We start from the raw sequence: 19,754 nt of genomic DNA, 5'->3' as shown, positions 1-19,754 counted from the left end.
GATATGTACTCGTGCTTTGGCTTCAGGACTGCCAGCACAGCTTTGCCTCTGGTCACCAAAGCAGATGAACATAAATTTTGCCTGAGAGGTGTGAGGAAGGTTAGGAGAGTAGAGAGCATGTTTTTATGATAAGAAACAATAGAAAACAGTGACATCTTTGTCCTCTCAGAACAAAAGTTGAAATGGAAACACCGGAGGAAATAAAAACCAGGGAGAGAGAACAGCTATTCATGGAGAAGTAGGACTTTGGCATGAGATCAAGTGGGAATAGGCTGACAGAAGTATACTTTGGCTAGAAATTAGAGGAGGAGGTTTGCTTGACTTCAGAGGACTGAGCTACTGTAGGTTTTGGATATGACAACCTCGCTGATGCACAAGTTAAAGGTCTGATGTGAGGTGGTTACCAGAGGTCACACAAGACCAGACCTGCCCCTCAAAGTCTCATTAGTTTCCAGTTTCTGCTTCTGTTAACAGCAAGGACGCGCAGTTGCTATTTCTCAACAACCACAAACAAGTGCATTTTCTCCCTATGATGTGAAATTGTACAAGATTTGTTTTCAAAAAAGAATCCTTCCTTGCTTTGGAGAATGGAGTCTTCGTAGATAGAGAAGGCACTGAAAATCATCTTTGAAGAAAATGCCACTGACTCTAGCTAGCAGCATGATCTTAAACATGGTGAGATTTGACGAGTTTCTGTAATAAGGAAAATCTTTAATCAAAACCATTACAATTGTCATTTTTCCACCAGTGGCCACATGAAACCCCTTTGGGGAAAATTCAAAACACTGGAAATTGCACTCCCATCTGCAGAAATTATCTCACACCCTGGGAAGAGTCCCAGAATCCAAGTACTGCATGAACAGATGGGAAACAAAGGAAAACAGCTGATGACTCCAGATAATGAGTCTTAATGGCCAGGGAGAGAAAAAAAAACAACCAACAATAACAAAATCCATCCGGAATATATCCGTTTAATTAAAATTCAGCTCAGTAAAGATTGAAATTGGTAATGTAATAAATGCAGAAACTAGCACTGATACAGTAGTAGCAATATCAGTTCAATCTGAAAGCTCAGCCATATCCCTTTTACAACTGCATGAGCAGCAATAGCAAAAGACCCTTCCCCTGTCTTGGATCATCTCTTCTGCATCCATGCGGAGCACCTGCCACTTGTGAGCCATGAGATTTGAGAGCAATGCAAATGGTGTGAAAATTCAGAGCACGGGGAAGGAAATCACCTCCCTTTCAGCTGCAGCCAAACCTCCTGTGAGCCCTGATGGTCAGCCTTGAGCTGGTGCAGCCAACAGGGAGCTCACACAAAAGCAAAGCATTTGTCTGTAGTGTGCGTGCTGGCTTTTGTTGATGAACTGTTGTTTTTGGGAACAGCTGGAGGCTTTATCTGAGTGTGCAGCCTAATGGATAGTTATAGAGTGTGGCTGAGCCCAGCAGTTAGGGACTTGAGACGGCTCACAACCTATCACTGTGCCAACAGGGCATTTCATCTTGGCCAGCTGAGTGGGAATAGCAAGCCAGTATCTATTTGGGCACCTGACCATCATGAGCACACGTGCCATTGGAGAGATCAATCTAGTGACTGGGGATGATGCTAAGAAACTCAATTCTTGAATAGTTTCCTACTGTTATCACAAATAAAGCATGTTAAACACTCAGGAAATCCAGAATTAAGATAAAACTTTTTGAGTTTCAAGCCAAACACATTAGTGTGAAATACACAATTCATGCATCAAGACACCATTAATTTTCCCAGCTGTGAAGTACTTTTGAGCACTTAAAGATGCAATGGCCTTTCCTATGGTTCATCAAAACCCCCATACCAGGCACTTTGGAAACACAGCTAAAAAATCACTTGCATTGCTTTACCATGTATTGTTGAAATCAGAATATGTAGAGTTTTATGTCCTAGATTAGAAGTAAAGGATTTTAAAGTACAGATTAAAGTTTGTCATTGTTGCTGCCTGGTGTGGGGGTTATCAGACAGACTGATTTTCAAAGAAACTTTTTGCTGAAACACATTGTTTATTCTCAGAAACAGGATCCTACTCCCAGAGGGAGGGGTCCCACCATTGGTACACACCAATGCCGAGTGGAACATTTTCAGACCCAGAAAGGGCTACTGGTGGGGGTGACTTAAGTAAGGCTTTTATTTATTCAGATGGGTTCCTCCATATGCCCAGCTGGGCTGTGCAAGGCAGACCTTTCTAGCTGTTATCCTTGGTGTGACCTTAATGTGCCTTCACCATATGTTTCTGCTTTTATGGGTCATGTTTTATGCTAGTTCACAGTCAGCACCAATTTACTGCAGAAGCAGTAAAATACCAGCAAATAAAAATCCATATGAAAATGTGTGAAAGCTTCTCACTGCCCATGGATGGCACCTGGGTGCTCTGTTTGTAGCTGAGACAGACTGCTCCACATTTGTTGAAGGAAAAGGGAAATACTCTGTGTAAGATTTCTGTTCTATTGCTCATTACAGAAGACTTACGGCATGAAATTTATACTCACTGTTGTATTAAGCACTTTCCTTGGGAGGTAGACAGGCACGTGGACGTGACCCCTGTCCCTGGGACAGGACAGGCAGTAGGCTGCTCCCCAGGGGTATCCACAGCATGGTTTCCATCTGTTAGCAGCCCTTGGTTGCTAGCGTTCAATGCAAGGGCTCACAAACACAGGCTGGAGGTGGGAACTGCAGAACTGATGCCATTCAAGCTGCCTAAAATATTGCACTGTAAATTATTTCTTCAGCTAGCTATAAATTTGCCTGAAGTTTAGTAGTTTAGATTAGAGACATGACACTTCATAAAACAAATGGTTTTACACTGCTTATGTCTTTTGCTGCCTTGTGGAAATCCATCTACATCTGGCTGAGTTACAAGCCTTTGAAAAAGCAATTCACACGTGCTCTGTAGAAACATATTTAATTTTGGCGTTTAACGACCCCAAGGATTGCCTCATGCTTTAACTTGGCCTCTCAGCACAAATAAACCTGTTCAGCTCCAGCTGATGGTTCAGGGCCCACAGTGTGCAGCTCCTGTCCAGGCCATGGGGTGCAAAGGGTTCTTGTAATTATACCCTTTACTTGTGATCTCAGCTTGTCTTGCTCTAGGCCAGGCTGCAGCAGGATCCAGAGCTGGGAGTAGGCAGACTGCACCCGTGTTCCCAGGCTGCATCCTCCCTGCTGCAGGCAGAACTGGAGACAAAGACTCAGCAGCAAGCCTAGCTGGGAACTGGAGTGACTGGGGTGAGAGCCACAGGGCAGATGGAAAAGGCTGGAGGCAGCTGGGCCAGGAAGCACTCCTAGCTGGCAAGGGAACGGGGTTGCCTATGGGGAGTACTGTGGGACCAGGAGCAGTCCTTCGGCACAGCCTGGAGAAGCGGGTGCTGCTTGCCCTTCATGTAGTCTTGGCAAATTTCTTGAATCAAACCTTGCACAGATGGTGAGATTGCACACTGCTGCTTCTCAGCCTGCCAAAATACAGACTCTGGGTCTAATTTCCAGAAGTACTCAGCGCTCACCTGCAGCTGCCATCAATGGGAGGTGTAGTTCAGTTACAGGAACTGCTGCATATTGCTGGGAACCCTGCAAATTCAGAGCCCCAGCACTGGGAAAGGGGCACAACTGGACTCTCAACTCACTTCTGTCCTTCATGCACAAAATGGAAATTAAAAAAAAATCCTCACAGCAGTGTTATAGTAGCAAATGAATTAGCAGTTAAGAGGCGCACAAGTGCTGTGCAGATGAACTCCCTGGAAGAGCTCAGGAGGGAATTAACAAAGGCTGTCTTCAGAGTAGGGCTTGAATAATAGGCAGGAAATCTGTCACACCAAACTTCTAGAAGAAAGCACAATAAATCACCACTTACCAGCTTGGCAGTGTCTGCCCTGAGCACTGAGTGAGGAAGGGGCCCTCTGTGTCAGCACAGTGCGTGCTACTGGGGCAGGGCCACAATGAGAGGTTGCATCATCCCCATACATATGGCTGAATGTCTGCTGCTCCCACCATCTGAGTTTTCCTCTTGTAGCACTGCTTGAATTTCCAGCCTAAAAGTGCCTCAGCAAGGTTGCTGTCATTTTGAAGGGACACAGAACTTGTGATGTAGGATCTGGGAGCTGCTTTTGCTGTATGACATGGGGCTGGAAGGTAGGATGAGTGGTAGTGGCCTTAAGTTGCACCGCGTTAGATATTAGGAAAAAAATCTTCAAGAATTGGAACAGACTGCCCAGGAAAGTGGTGGAGACTCCGTCCTTGGAGGTTTTCAGGAATGGTATAGATGTGGAACTGAGGGACATGGGTTAGTGGACTTGGTGGGGATGGGTTGGACTTTGAACTAGATGATCTTAGAGGTCTTTTCCAACCTTAATGATTATGTTTCTATGAGAGCAAGATTAGACTAGGAGATTCATGCTGATTTGCCCCTTGACCCATTGCGTTGGCAGATTGCTTTGAGCCAGCTCAGCTCTGCCCCACCAGCCAAAAAAGGACTTTCTATCACTCTTAATTCATGTCAACACATCTGCATTGTTTCTGTAACAAGCAAGAAAAAATAATTTCTCCCCTTAATGAAGGCAAGCCCTTGGGGTGTGTTGTAAACCATGCCCTGGGGTGCTGGGCCCTGCACCAAAAAGAGGGAGGAAGGCAGAGAGAAGTGCCCCTCAGACCTCGACAGTATGAAAACCCATAGGTGTGATTTTTAAAAAAGTGTTTTCTCTGCTTTTCATGCTCCGTAAAGAGAATGAATAATTGGGAGATGAGCAGCCCTGAGGTGCTGCTGAAATGGAAAGGGAATTAGTGGGAAATGAGCAGATGGGAGGTGAGAGGTAGATGAATAGAGTCACACAATGGGATCTGATTGATCGGCTGCAGCATGTCATGCTGAGAGCTGGAAGCTTCCTGCACTTGGGGAAAAAATAGCCACCCTCCTTCCCTCTCCGCAAAAGCCTCCAAAGGAAGCACAGAACACACAGAGGGTGTCCTTGCTCCTGTGGGCTGCAGCACATCCACCTTGCTGTGATGGAAGGCACGAAATGAAGGATCAGAGAACTGAGGGCTCTCTGTCTTTAAAAGCAATCATGTGCCAATGTGCTGGCAATTATTATTAGCTCAGAGCAGGGGTTCAGTGTTTTATTTCTTATGGGAAACAAAAGCGATACCCAGCAGATGTCTGTCCCTGTGAGGTGATTCACTTCATCTGTACTCTGACAAGAGCCGTCTGAAATCAATGCATCTCAAAAGCCTGCATTTGAGTTTTATTAAGGTTTTATTTTGACTGAATTTGAGGGAGTAGCATTAAAATGACCACACACACACAAAGCCATCTGCTCTCAAAGATATGGATGTACATACCAACGTGCGGTGCTGTCATTTGAAATATATGGTTGGCCTGCTGGAGAAACAGCTGGATAGTGTTGATTTTCCAGTATTCCAAATATTCTTGCTGAACAGTAAAAACACCATGAGAGCTTTGATTGACACATTAAATGGAGCACACTCAGATGATACTTATGTCTCAGAAGTGAGACTGAGAATTCTTTTTTCCATTTTCATTTTGCTCTCCCAAGCAAAGCTAACTAGACTGGGAAACTCGGCTGGGAAAGTTTATGGGCATTGACTCATCTGTTCATTCCTTCAGACTTGGCTTCTAGCCCACAGTGATCTCGTATTTTTGCAGGAGCCAGGTCTCCTGCTTGTACTGTGTTAAAGATGGGCAGAGCAGAGAGTTTGCCAGCCCAGGGACCTCATCTGTGTGATACAAGCAGTTGCCTACTTGTATTAAATTTTAACTCAACCAAATCCTCTGCACCCAAACATCTTCCAGACTGGTTGTTAGGAAGATTTAGTGGAGAAAGGAGGAAAGCCAGGTTTTGAATTCAGATATTTCATTTATAGGGCCAAAGCTGTGGCACATGAGTACTGAAAGTAATACAGTGTGTGACAGTTGTGGCCATGATACATAGCAAACATTGTATAAGAAATCATGACAACTGTTGCACCTGATGTCAACAGACAAAAATTTATCAGAAGAGAGTGGAGATTTAGACTAGACATAAGTTTTCTACAGTAGGAGTAGCGAAATACTGGGACAGGTTGCCCAGAGAGGTGATAGATGTCTCATTCCTGGAGATATCCAAGGTGAGGCTGGACGGGACTCTGAGCAACCTGATCTAGCTGTAGGCATCACCTAATTCAAACCAGATAGCAGCTTGTAAGTTTTAACATCATCTCAGCTCTAAGTGTATGAGATGCAGTGTCTGCTGGCATGCAAGATACAGCATAGGGAACGTTGTGCAAGGCCAGACTCAAGCCAGGCAGCCCCAGTGTGGTTGAGGACATGCAGCAGTTACAACTTAGTAGGATTCCCCAGCCTTCAAGTGTGAGGATCACAGGGAACTTTCATTTGCAGGGTTCAGTAATACACAAGGACATGGAGGATTTATTTCCATGAATTTCTTTATTACAGGATAATGCATCAGTGAAGGAAAAAAATGGCAATGCAGTCAAAATGGTCAGCATTGCTATTAAAACAGAAACCTAGTTTGAGTACTAGCTTTAATAATACAGCCAACATAGAAAGATACTAATACTGTGTAAACTTGCCCATACACAGAGCGGTGATGCTTTCTCAGACAAAATGTGTGTTAGATACATACAGGGAGCCTTTTTTCAAAAAGTATTTGTCATGGTCCCCACAGCAAAATGTAATTCCTGGTCAGACTGAAATGCTTTACGTAACATTGCCTATTGCAAATCATCTTTTCTCTTGGAGACTGCTTTCATAGAAGCTTCAGGCATAAGAAAAATAATTATACAAGATATTCACAGTCACAGTATTCATTGGTGATCAAGTGCTATAGTACAACAGGACACAATTTATTAATGATGCTTATCAAAAGAGAAGCGATCTCTAATCTCATAAAATAGCTGATGCTTAAACCAAGGTTACTATAATGATCAAATGGGAACTACAGGCACATCCCAAAAGTAATAAGTTATCCCTAGTTCTAAAAGCTATCCATGACAAAACTGGCTCTTTAAAATGATATTATGCCACATGCAAATGCTCGCTCCTGCTGCCTTTGGAAAAGTTCCCGATCCAGAGAGTGATTTCGCTCTAAAACTCGTTGCTGACTACAAACTGGGAGGCAATTCTCAGCCTGAAGCAGAGAAAATAAAGGATAATGAATCTCTGCCACGTACTCATCAGTTCCTCCTTCCATAGCTCAGTAGGCAAACTCAGGAGCACACAGGCCACAGAAAATGAAATCTTCTTGAATTTTCCCATTAGGTTAAACCCATTCAGCTTTTGTCACTGCCAGAAATCTCCACGCTCCACTTTCTCACTCATTTGTTCTGCTTTTTTTTTTTTTTAATTTTATTTCTCCTCATTAGAAGCAATGGATAAACTATGTTTCCCACCTTGAAGATAGAAATGAATTTAAAATTAACTGTCCCTGAACAAGATTCTCCTTCAAGGGTGTAGATGAGGAGATAAAGATAAATGGCAGGAATGGGCACACCAGAAGCTCCCATGTATCACATTAGTGCTGCTTTCTTCATTGAGCTAGGCAACTCAGGGAAGTTCTGCCCTTAGATCTCCTCATCAGTAAAACGTGATTAATGTACTTGATGGTCTCAAGATTTGTAACAAGCATGAGCTGAGACTCACTCCCGTGAGCACTCGTGTTATTTTATTGGTGCAAAGTAAGCAGGAGCAGAATGACGTTGTCCAGGAGGACAAGAAGCACCAACAGATCCCATGGTACCTCAGCAGCAGACCTTCACTTTGCTGTGTGCATTCAGCATCATGGATAGTAGCTAAGCACTAAATATTTTGACAGCACTTGAAATAATTAAGGAGTCACTTTTTATTCACATTTAAAGGATCGCATCTCCAATTTCTTACATAGTCTGGAGTAAACAAATTCAAAGCTATGGAGGAGAAAATGGCCAAAAGCAAAAATGATGAAGCAAAGCGAAGCAAAGGGATTGCAGGACAGGGAGTGTTTCTGCAGCAGCCCTCACTGGCACGTCCCTGTTCTTCCTTTCAGGTCCCAGTCGGTGGTGGAAGCCGGCACGCTGAAGCACGAGGACCTGGGGGAAAGCGAGAACACCCAGCCACTGCTGGCCCTGGACTAAGCCCCACATGCTGTCTGCAGACATCCAGACCCCACCCACCCAGAAACCACCGAGCACACGATACGCATTCACACGCGTTTCGCTTGAGAACAAGTCCTTCATCTTTCTTGAGCGAGTAACAAGAGCCACCAGCCACCTGTCCATGCAGCCAACGCTGAACAGCCTTTCTATTGACACAGGGTGCGAAGGAAGACACAGTGGGGGTCTGTCCACATGTAAAGATTTTTGTCTTCTTTCCTTTTTGGACTTCTGGCATTAAAAAATTGGAAATGATGGGACTGCCCTCTCCTTTTAAAGAAACCAGTGTGTGTCAGTAGAAGTTTTCCTGAAGCCTCCAGTAGGGACGCTCAATTTTATAGAAGCTAAGGTTAAAGGTGTATTAAAGCAAAGCATCTTTAAAGTCTGCACTGTTCAGTGTGGCTCAGAGGGCAGAAACATCATTATCTACAGTGTGTTTCAGATCTGCAGAAGGATTTTGTATTAAAAACGTAAAAATCAGTGCCAGCATAATGCCGTACAACGTGACACTTTGCAATTGCCTCATCCATATTGCTTTTAGGGAGGGTCACTTATTTCAGTATCTAGCAAAAAGGATTCTTAACTTCTGAAACCCTTACAAAACTGTCAGCTAAGTGGAATGAGCTGTGTGGGAGGCAGATACAGACAATTTGGAATGCAATTATTTAATTCTAACAACATGTTTTTCCACAGGCGACTCGGGAACCCATTAGACGTGCGTGCGTGTATGCGAGGGGGTGCCAGGGAGACCCACCGGACACATTCACCAGTGATTAATGGCTCATTCAGATTTTTCATTTAAGTCCCAACCTCAAATAAAAGCTCTGCAGAACCATTTATCCCCCTCTCCTCCTGCAGTCACTTAAAGGTGTAGCCAGAAGGGAATGCTGACTGCAGATGCGGGCCATGGTTAAAATGAGAAAGGAAAACTTAGAATTAATTACTCAGTACAGGCTTCTGCTAGAAGGAAATGTGGACAAACAGAAGAACTGAAATGCCAAAGATCAGTTTGCTATCTTTCTCTTTGCTCTATTTGCAAGAAGAGTCCCATCCCTTCATTGAAATGGAAATCAGATTAAAGAAATAAAAGAAAAATTGTTATCAAATTGCATGAGCAGTGACTTTATTTCCTAAAACAGTTACAACCACCATACATGCTTTTTGTCTTCAATTTAATTGCCATGCATTGACAGTTCCTAGAACATGTGGTTGGCACCAACATATCAAAGATAACTGCATAAACCATACATATATAAAATGAGATGATAACTCACGGGCTGCACAAGTTTTTCATACAGCTCTGGAAGATCCACCAGATTCATAAGCAATGCTCTGAACGTGGTGGCCTGGGTCAGCTGGAAATGGTCATCCCTAACAAATGGAGTAACAAAGACTGCCTTCATTCACAGCCTGTTACACTTGCACAAGGCAGAAAAGATATCCTACAGATCCCATTAACACAACTAGGTTGTACCTGCTTGTATGTGTACAGGACAGTCTCATTCACAGTAACCTTCCTCTGTAGCGGTGTGTTACTGGGGCAAGGCCTGGTCTCCACAGTAGAGAGTCTTTAGGGCAGTGAATGTTCCCAGCAAAGGAGTCAGAAAAAGCAGCAAACACTCTGAGTCTTGCAGGGACATTAAACAAATGACTGAGCCCATTTACCTTTGTCGTTTTTTTTTCCATTCCTCTACCCTATGGCATTATTATTATATACCCACTACAGAAAGCTGAGACTGGACACAGCTCCCCCTTTCCCCAAGGCTCATGAAGACTCTCAGACATCTGGATTGGTCAGAGCAAGCTTGCTTAAAGCATAATGTAAATCAAACATACATAAAACAAACAAACAAACAAAACAACACCAAGGCAGACACCTACTACACTGCAGCATTAGTGAAGAAATACTTTGGTTTGCAATTTTTCTCTGTTAATACACTTATCTCCACTGCCACTGAATCTTTGTAACGGCCTACACTGCTCATTCAAGTATGTACTTACTACCTTACAAATGCCCTGTGCTGCCATTTCCTCTGTAAACACAGCTGAAGAATGAAACATTTAAATTGCAATAGTGCTCAATCTGAAAAGCATTTCAATTCACTTCATCCGTTGGTATTTCCAATGTATAAAAAGCTTTTACAACATGAAATACTGGATGGTAAAGAGGAATAACTAAAATAACATACTACTTATTCACTGCCTACTTCCTGTGTTTCACTATATATATATATATTCACCATTTATGTATCTAATCCAATAAATGAATCTAACAAAAAGAGATGCTCTAAGCTCCTTGACAGGTAGGCAGAGAGCAGAATCACTTCAGTGCTGCAGCAGCTATTCACAAGAAACCTTGTCACATTCAAGGCACTTAAGATATCAGACGGTCAATATGTCACTACACAGTTTAATGAACAGTGCCACTCAGGCACATGCACATTCTAGGTAGATAACTTTGATCTATTTGCCAATTGCAATCTGTATACATGAAGCATGTGACTTCAAAGGAACAATCAGGACAGCATGTTTTCTTATAAATAAAGCTCCAAAGTTTTTACCACTCCTTTAGTGTTCACTCTGTGCTATAGAAACTAAAATGCAATATTAATAAAAGCATTCCTAAGCCGCTAATTTTTGGTTTAAACAGTTCTTGATTACTTCATTACAAACTATGTCTTTATTTTACAGAATAGCAAAATAGTTTATAATTTCTACTGCTGGATAAGTGTATGGAGATACAAAGCACAGCCCGACTTAACAACTACCAGCATTACTTTTTTTCTTATTGTACTACGACTCCTTAATATAAAAAGTACATTATTTCCAGTTTCATACATAATTCTTGTAAAGCCTCCAAAAGTACTTTTATATTTTCTAAAGTTTGAAACTTATAAATCTTTCTCAGTTTCCATGATTATTCACAGAGAACTGTCACCTTACAGCAGATGGTACTCTGTGTTATTGCTGATATGGACAATACGTTAAAGTCTAATTACCACTGCTACCTAAAACTGACTCTTGATCAGAGAGGACTTATCAGTGTGTGTTCTATTTATTTTTTAATAGCCAGAAAGGAAATTAAAGTGCACACCTCCAGAAATGGGTTACAACAGCTTATGGTACAATTGTCATGCATTACGTGGCATTACAAGATCTCTTAATAAAATACAAAGTCTGAAAAAGCATTCAATTTATGGGAATGCAAGGCTGCTGCCTATATTTTGCCTAGCAAATATGGCAATCAGGCAGCATGGGCTGTTTATACCTACAATACTTAGGCACCATGATGTAGTCTCTGCAGTACAAAATCACGGAACATTAAGCAAATAAGACAATTCTTCAGTGTCCTTTAAACTACGAGGCCAAAGCTCTGAAGACTCAGTAACCCTAATGTCTCCTTGCTTAGTACCTGTCTCTCACAACCCTCACTAGTGATGCTACTGCTCTTGATGAGCTTGAGCAGACCCAAGCATCCTAGCACACCTATCCACTCTCCGCTGGCTTTGCAGGTGAGTAGATAACAGCTGGTTTCAAACATTATCTGTGCAAACTCTAGTTCATTTTGTTAGTGTTCTTAGAAATCAACAGTGGAGGCTTCTGCACCTTCCATCTCCCATCAAACAGTGAGGAACGAAAAGACCAGCCAACTGCTTAAACATCCAGGATTTCTCTCTTAAAAATAAGGCCTTTTTAACATACAGTAAACTCTGGGTAGCAAATACAGAGTATACTGTAAATTATGCTGTTTCCGGATTGTACCATACATTTCAAGAAAAGGAAAACACCACTAGGTCAAGTCAACGTCTTCCAAAGTCACATTACAAAACTGAAGTTTACCTGCTAAGAGAACTATTTTGTTTTAGAAGGACAACGCTCTACTAAGAAGTGGAGTATGCAAGTTTCTGTTTGCATTTCTAGGAAGGCAAGAGAAGGCCGCAGGTGGCAAAATGAAATCTGTTCATATACTACTTTTGTTGTGCTACAGCACAATGTAAAATATATGCTTATAGCTAGAGATGTACTTTGTATATACATTATTTTTAAAAATAGTGGTTGATTGAAGAAGATCTGTTCATAATTATGCTAGAAAAATAGTTATTCAGGTAGAAAAAACAACAAAACACACAACCCATTCACATTATCTAGAGTTGATAACATAGGGACATGTTTTATACCTAAAGCAGTTAACACTACAACTGCACAGTGATTATCAAAGCTGATTGGATGCATGTGTCTATAAATACCATACGTGCTGCTTGCAGACAGAAGCCTGGGATGTATTTCCCAGATGTATTATTGCAAACCTTGTGCCTGAACGTGGCCAGGCAGGTAGATGACTGTTTTTGAACACATCATACAGGCATGGTAAAAACATCTGCACATTCCTCAGCTTGAAAATTCAGACCTGTATTGCTCCTTGACAGACAAGATTTGTATTCTCAGACTTGCAGCCTGAAAAACAATACGTATCAGTGCTATATCAGTATGAAACAAACATGGCTTTTTTTTTTTTGCTTTTTTTTTTCTTTCTGTTTTTTAAACTCAAGTCCTCTGTGATTGTAGAATGTCATTATCTCTTTTAACCCTTACAATACTAGCATTCGTCATATGCTGTATAAATTAACCCTGCATGTTTCTATTTGCATACTCTGTCAGGTTAAAACTCCTCTGGCTCTTCACATCAGATATAATCCCTTAAATAGCAGGAAGGGTTCGTCTCTGTTGTGCTGTTAACTCAGGGTGCCACACATCAACAATGAATATCAGACGGTAACTTTCAGCATCCTGCCACACTTCGTGCTCGAAAGAGTCATCAAAAATAAGAACTTTCCCTTCTTCCCAGGTTCTGCAACACAAAAAGAACATGCTTTAGTGCAGTATTTGAAGTGCTTTGACGCATGCAAGCTATACATCAGCCCTGAGGATGTTCTCCTACATGTGAGAACCATTATCACTTAAACATTATATATTGCACAGTCATGAATTCAGTACCTAATGTATATATACTGGAGTACTAGAGATTTAATTGAAATAAACTACAGGAAGATCAGTCTAAGATCAGAAGCTTTGTATTATTGATTGTTTTCTCTCCCTCTGCCTAGTTATGGCCACATGTGCCCACATACATATTCAGACATTTGCAATGTTTGTTATTTATTTAATTTTTATGAGTTTAGTCCAATAAGCTGGGAGTGTTCATCAAACTCAGGGGCCTAATACTGGTACAGTAATCTTCTCCCTCTTTTCTAATTAGATATACACTCAATGAGTAATGCAAACTGATGGAGTGACGAGCAATATGGCTTGAAAATAAATTACTTTAAATCTGTTTTTTTTTTTTTTTTTCTCTGAAAACCAGAACAACACAATTAGGTCCTGATCCTGCTTTATAATTTCAGTGAACATAAGTCATATCCCATAAATCCATTCAAAGCACAGAGTCTAAAGATTTTTCTTCATAAGAAGGTCGCAGTGCTATAGCATGCATTGAGTCAGGTTATTCTGTTAACGTTGAACTGAAAGCATGAGAACACATAATTTAAACCTCTTCTGCTTGCCAAATACCACTAAGGCAGAGACCACTGAAGTGGACCTAAGTACTCTGGCTTACTGTTCACTGTTATAAGTAAAGCCAAGTTGTAACAATGGAATCTTTCCAAGACCTGTACCTCTGTTAGGCCCAAAAAGGAAAACATGACTTACACAAACCGGCTTATTTTTTAAGCACCTCCATTGTTTGAAAAATTAAGACAATGGCCAGATTTAAAAGCCACAGCAAGAGCAAATGGAGATGGGAAATATCACTGGTTTATGAATCTGCATTTCTTTCTGTTTTATGAAGTATAAAATCACAGGACAATTTAGGTCGGAAGAAACTTCAGAAGGTCATCTGTTCCAAGCCTCTGCTGAGAGCAAGACTTATTGCAAAGCTGAATGTAGTGTTGAAGCCAGATGAGATAGCTCAGGTTCTCATCTAGTGGAGTTTTTAATATCTACAATGACGAGCATCACCTCTCTCTGAACCTCTTCTCAAGTGTCACACGGTCCAGCTTTTTCTTGGTCATCCTCCACAGAAGTCACTTCAACTTATCAATGACTTTCTTGCACAGAAGTGTCCCAAACCAGACACAGATGCAGTGTTTGGATGCAGAAGAGGGAAAAAATTGCTTCCCTCAAACTGATTCATATGCACTTACTAATAGTGTAATTCAGCGTGAGGTTAGCCTTCCACCACAAGAGCACATGTTCAACATGCCTACTAGGACTCTTAGCCCTTTTCAGTAAAGCTGCTTTCTATCCAGTGCCCACCCTGCCTATACTGTTATCTGTTATCAGATTGCCTTTGTTGAACTTCATGAAGCTTCATTTCCCCCACTTCTCCAGCCTGTTGAGATCTGAATTCATAATTTTGAAGAGACTTAAAGCCTTATTACTGCAAAAATCAGCATCTGAGCAGAGAACATTAGAGATAATGTCATCACACTGTCACTGCCCTTCAGATCACAGTCTTGCCTACTCCACTTAGATACAAGTAGGCAGTTGTGTATTACATAGCTTGCCCATCATGAAGTTAGGCAGTGGTACAAGCAAAGCAAATTTATTTTACATCGCAGAAAGACAGAAGCATTTGTTTGATTATTCATTGAGTCTCATCTGAAGGGATATAACAGTCAGTCAAATCAGTAACAACCAATGTTACCTCCTAACGCCATCCTACTATGAATGTATAATTAAGTATTTCAACAAGAAAAGCAGTTCCTGAGCATTGTTGTCCCTAAAGGAAATTAGAAACTGTAAGCAGTAGTGATGATAAAGAAGCAAAGATCTTGTCATCAAAGATGGAAATAAATTGCTTAGCTCATTCAACTATGTTCATTCAAATAGAAAACAACTTTCTGTTAAAAAAAAAAATAATCTGTGAAAGATGATATTTGGATTCCTAAGTCATCTAGGTATTTTTGAGCATTTAAGTCAACAAAGGAAAACTTAGCTATCAACATTTATGGGGTTGTTCTGTAATGATCTGAAGGGAAGTGGAAATTGAAATAGGATTATTTCAGTTGAAACGATAATTTAAACATACATTAAGCAACAGAGGGCAACCAGCATAACACTGAAAAATTCATACTGCCTTGCACACGAACATTGAAGGCCCACATAATTATCTCCTGCAGGTTTTAAGTATGATCATGTATTTTTTTCTGCTACTGAGTCAGCTATCCAATAGGAAATGTTAGGAAAATGTTATCCAATAGGAAAAATGTTTTATGTCATATTGGCCTTGAGTCTCTGATTCTCTGCTACTGCACTAGAATTACATTGGTATTACTATTATTATTGTTTTTATGTGGTAAAGAACTGTGGGGTTGTTGTTATTTTGATTTTTTTTATGTTTATTTTTGATTAAACAAAGTCCAAACAGCACTGCGCTAAATATCCTGAAAGTGTAAGCCTTGTTAAAGACAACAGAAACTCCAAGTATCCAGATGAAATAGCTTCAGAGGTTACAAACTGTATCCATCTGGGATGAGCTGTTTTGCATAACAAAGAAGTCATAAAGTTGACAGAACTATTAGCCCTTTTTGCATAGATTACAAAACTCACCATTAGTATGCAAATAAGTATTTTCCAGATGTCTTCATGGTATCAGAAACACTTCACAGTGGAACCACAAGGACAATATTACTCTGGCGTGGTGCTAAGCCACTTTGAAGTAGTTTTATATCACCTGCTCAGCTCTTATGTCACCTGTCACACGTGAGATTTTGGATTGACTTCTGCTTAAGGCGGTAATTCTGCATATTTGTTTCAAAACACGATTACCACATCTGACAGATATTTGATTTCTGATAGCTAGATATTTACCTACCATTTCTGTACACTGTACCCTAGGCTTCCCTTCAGACTTGAAAATGCCCCAATGACCTCAAATTACTACAGCTGTGCTGCATAACAATGAGGTGCACAAGCTCCTGGTAGCAATCAAAAGATTCTCCTGCAGGTAACAGAGAAAATCACAGTACTAGATAGAGCTGAGTTGCCTGTCCATCAAAGAATGAGCTGCATAGTAGCACTGTCCCTCTAAACACACGCTGGGTGACATAGAGCTAACAGGTACAACATTTTCTATATTGTGCATGCAGCAGTGGGACAGGAATCCAAAGAAGGATGGCATCAAAGCCCTGTCAAATCTTCATACTTGTGCCAGCTCTCCTGTTTGAAACCACCATCTTCCTAATGTTCTGGTCCACTAGGAGAGGAGAAAATGAAAATGCTAAAGATACAATTTCTTCCTGACGTAATTTCTTTCCATGGCAGTTCATCTCTATCAGCTTCTGTGAGAAAGGGAATATAAAAGCAGCTTTTCATGGCCATTACTGGACACACTTTAAATGAAAACCCTCTCTTCGAATGTATAGCTCTTGCCAAAAATCAACTGAAGTTAACACATTCCAACACAGGCTGTGGTCACCTCTTGAATGTGAGTGTTACATTTCAAATGAGCGAGTTGGATGCATAAAAATGAACCTAATTCAGAAGCCTAGATACTGAGTGAAATGCTCTGACCGCAGCACACCAGCAACAACAGACATTTCTCCGCTCTGCTCTGACACATCCTGATGTTGGGGAACCAAGGGGGGTAGTTAAGTTCATTTTCCACACCACTATCCCTTCTGTTCAGATTAAGGCAAAGAAGAGTGGTCAGCTACAATAACGGGAGATGAGTTGTGGACACCTGCTACCTTGGAAGGGAATCAAAACCACCACCTTGTTTACAAAGGCACAGAATAGCTACCTGTGATAATGCCTTCCAGTCACTGTAGATCTGAACTCACAATAATGTCCCACAGTTAAAAGAATTCATGTTTTCCTGTTAATCCATTAGCCTATTAGGTATCTCTACCTTCATCCCAATGTCTATCTTAAACTTGTTTTGGATATTGGATTGAAATGATGGAAACAAGCATATTTGTCACAACCTAGGCAGTGTAGGTTTTATAGTTTAACAGTCTGACACAGTCAGTGTTATGTTGGCAGGAGCCCTAACACATCTGCAGTAACATTTTTAACAGTTGCATAATTGCATCTACAAAAATTATAAAAATTTCTTGTTGTAGTTATTTTCAGATGTTCTGGAAAAAAATCTTTGCCACATATCGCAGTCATGCAAACAGGAGTGGTGCTTCATTTCATCATATCAAATATTACTCTACAGTAGTACCACAGAAAGAATTCAAAGTCAACACTTGTTGCACTCAGATGCTATAGACAAAATATTCACTATTCCAAATAAATATATTGAGATACGAAGCATTATTAGAAGTCCACCTAGTTCTGCAAGTTAAGCCTGTGAAAAGCAATATAGTTATTATCTTTAAACACAGGAAAATATAGTGTCACATAAAAATTGGACTGGAATATTTTCTAACTGAATTATCTTGAATTAGAATGAATGCTAGGAATAAGGTTTCTGCAGACATACAATAGTATTTGGTTACAGTGGTGAGAACAGCAATAGCTGCTGCTCTGTAAGTAAACAGCATTGAATTCAAAGTCAAAATTAAAAAAAAAAAACAAAAACAAAAACAAAATAACAAAAACACAAACAAAAAATAGATCAGATAGAACAACTCTTTTGGCAAGTACGTTAGATTGGCATTGTAAAAGTAAACACAGATTTCATTGATGAAAAAACATTTTTTCCCCACACTAACACAGAAAGAGCAGCTATGTCTCTAAAGATTCTTCTGGCATTGTTTGTTTGACAACTGACATGGATATGTTTATACCAAGAGCGAGGGTGCAAGTTGCCTGCTTAAAGAAATACATAGCACCTCCTGATTAGTAAAACATCCTCTTTTGTTTTTTTTTCCCTTTCCATTAGACACATTACCACATATCTTCTCAGGGCTAAGGATGGTAGAGGAAAATTAATAACAACAAAAACAGCCAACGAACCAAAAATCCCAGACAATACCTGTTTTCCTGGGCACATCGAATTCTGCAGCCTTCTTTAGGTATCACTAAGCCCAAATGCATCCTTAGCCGACAATTGGTGGGTCCTGTGTGGGGCCAAACATGAGTTCCTGGAAGCATGACAGAATATTTGATCTGCAAGAAGAGAGAGAAGACTTCAGTAAGGTCATTTTCACAACCATACTGCTTTGAGTTCAGGACTTCATTACATCTCTTCCACGATATCACCTTCTGTTAGTCTTAGCAATATTTGTGTATTCCCACTTCCTGAAGGTGTTCAATACTGTGGTGTGCATGTATATTTTTCATTTTGTTGTGGGCTGACATGAATTATCTCTTGTGTGCCAGTAGAAAAACATCCTATATCCAATGTAAGACCTGCAGACACACTTGACATCTAAAAGGATGGTCTACAGGAGGCACAAGACATGCATTGGCCAGAGTGACTGGCTGGTAGTCACTCTCAGATAACGATGGGATTGTGAAGGCTACTGAAAGTCTTAGCTGAAGCTAAGATGGTTATGTGATGGAGTTTAGGGTCATGGGGATAGGGAGACAGGCAAAAAGCTGGAGTACTACCCACAGCTTCGGGAGAGTAGACTGATTTATTCAGGGATCTGCTAGGAAAAATATCAAAAGACACAATACTGGAGAGAGGAGCAGTCTAGGTAATTCGGTTTATTTTTAAGGATCACGTCCTCCAAGCTCAAGAACAGTCTATCCCCACAGTTAAGAAGCACAGAGATACTGAAAAGCTGAAATAAAGAAGTATACAAGAGAAAAAAGGAGGGTGAGGTTACTCCAGAAGAACATAGAGTATGCAGGGATGAAAGAAAGTCAAGGCTCATCTGGTGAGATCTAGAGATTAAATTGAAGGGCATCATTAAAGATTTCAACAGGTTCATCAGCAATAAAAGGAAGTATAGGAAAAACACAGGCCCATGGCTGAATGTGGCAGGAGATCTGATGACAAAGCCCATGGAAAAGGCTAAGGCACTAGATGCCTTTTTTGCCTCAGTCTTTACTGGTAAGATTGACCTACAGGAATCCCAGGCACCTGAGAACAGTGGAGAAGACTGGTGTAAAGACTTACCCTCATGTTAAGAAACAGTAAACAAACTCAAAAAATCGTTTCATAGACCCTAGCAGGTTTTAATCAGGAGTACTGAAGGAGCTGGCTGATCATGTCAAAAGGTCACCCTCAATCTCTGAAAGGCTACGGCTGGGAAGATTCCTAGAGACTGTAAGAAAGCAAATGTTCATGTCATTACTGTGGGCAACAAGGAGGATCTGAGGAACTACAGTCAGTTTCATCTTACAGATGGAGCAAGTAATCCTGGAAGCCATTTTCAAACACATGAAGGAAAAGGTGGTTGGAGCAGTCAGCATGGATTTACAAAGTGGAAATCATGCTTAACCAGCTTTCTACAGTGAGATGTCTAGCTTGATGGATGAGGGGAGATTGGTGGGTATTGTTTAGCTCAACTTTTGTAAGGCTTTTGACACTGTCTGCCAATAACATCGTCATTGACAAACTGATGAAGTGGAAAATAGGTAAACTGACAGTGAAGGAGGCTGAAAACTGACAGTTCAGACAGGCTCA

The 19,754-nt window shown here is 40.9% G+C and overlaps 2 protein-coding genes across 9 annotated transcripts in view; one reads left to right on the top strand and one right to left on the bottom strand.

The window, feature by feature from the left end:
• The window catches only part of CLVS1 (clavesin 1), a 97,623-nt gene extending 87,591 nt beyond the window's left edge, over positions 1–10,032 (top strand). The window contains exon 6 of the mRNA XM_048938774.1: positions 8,065–10,032. Within this exon, the coding sequence (XP_048794731.1) occupies positions 8,065–8,152 (88 nt within the window). The 3' untranslated portion in view covers positions 8,153–10,032. The remainder of the gene's footprint in view (positions 1–8,064) is intronic.
• ASPH (aspartate beta-hydroxylase) overlaps positions 9,307–19,754 on the bottom strand; it is a 103,865-nt gene continuing 93,417 nt past the window's right edge. For 2 of the 8 annotated variants that reach the window (XM_048938753.1, XM_048938755.1), the window contains 2 exons: positions 18,153–18,286; positions 9,313–13,019 (listed from right to left, as the gene is read on the bottom strand). In XM_048938753.1, coding sequence (XP_048794710.1) covers positions 12,869–13,019; positions 18,153–18,286 — 285 coding nt within the window. In that variant the 3' untranslated portion in view covers positions 9,313–12,868. Of the gene's footprint in view, positions 13,020–18,152; positions 18,287–19,754 lie in introns of all 8 variants that reach the window. The other 6 variants (XM_048938751.1, XM_048938754.1, XM_048938757.1 and 3 more) reach the window with 5 other exon arrangements.

Source organism: Lagopus muta, chromosome 3 (genome assembly GCF_023343835.1).
Source record: "Lagopus muta isolate bLagMut1 chromosome 3, bLagMut1 primary, whole genome shotgun sequence".
Classification (NCBI taxonomy): Eukaryota; Metazoa; Chordata; class Aves; order Galliformes; family Phasianidae; genus Lagopus; species Lagopus muta.
Note: the sequence above shows the minus strand (reverse complement) of the source record. Positions and strands in the feature narration are given on the sequence as shown.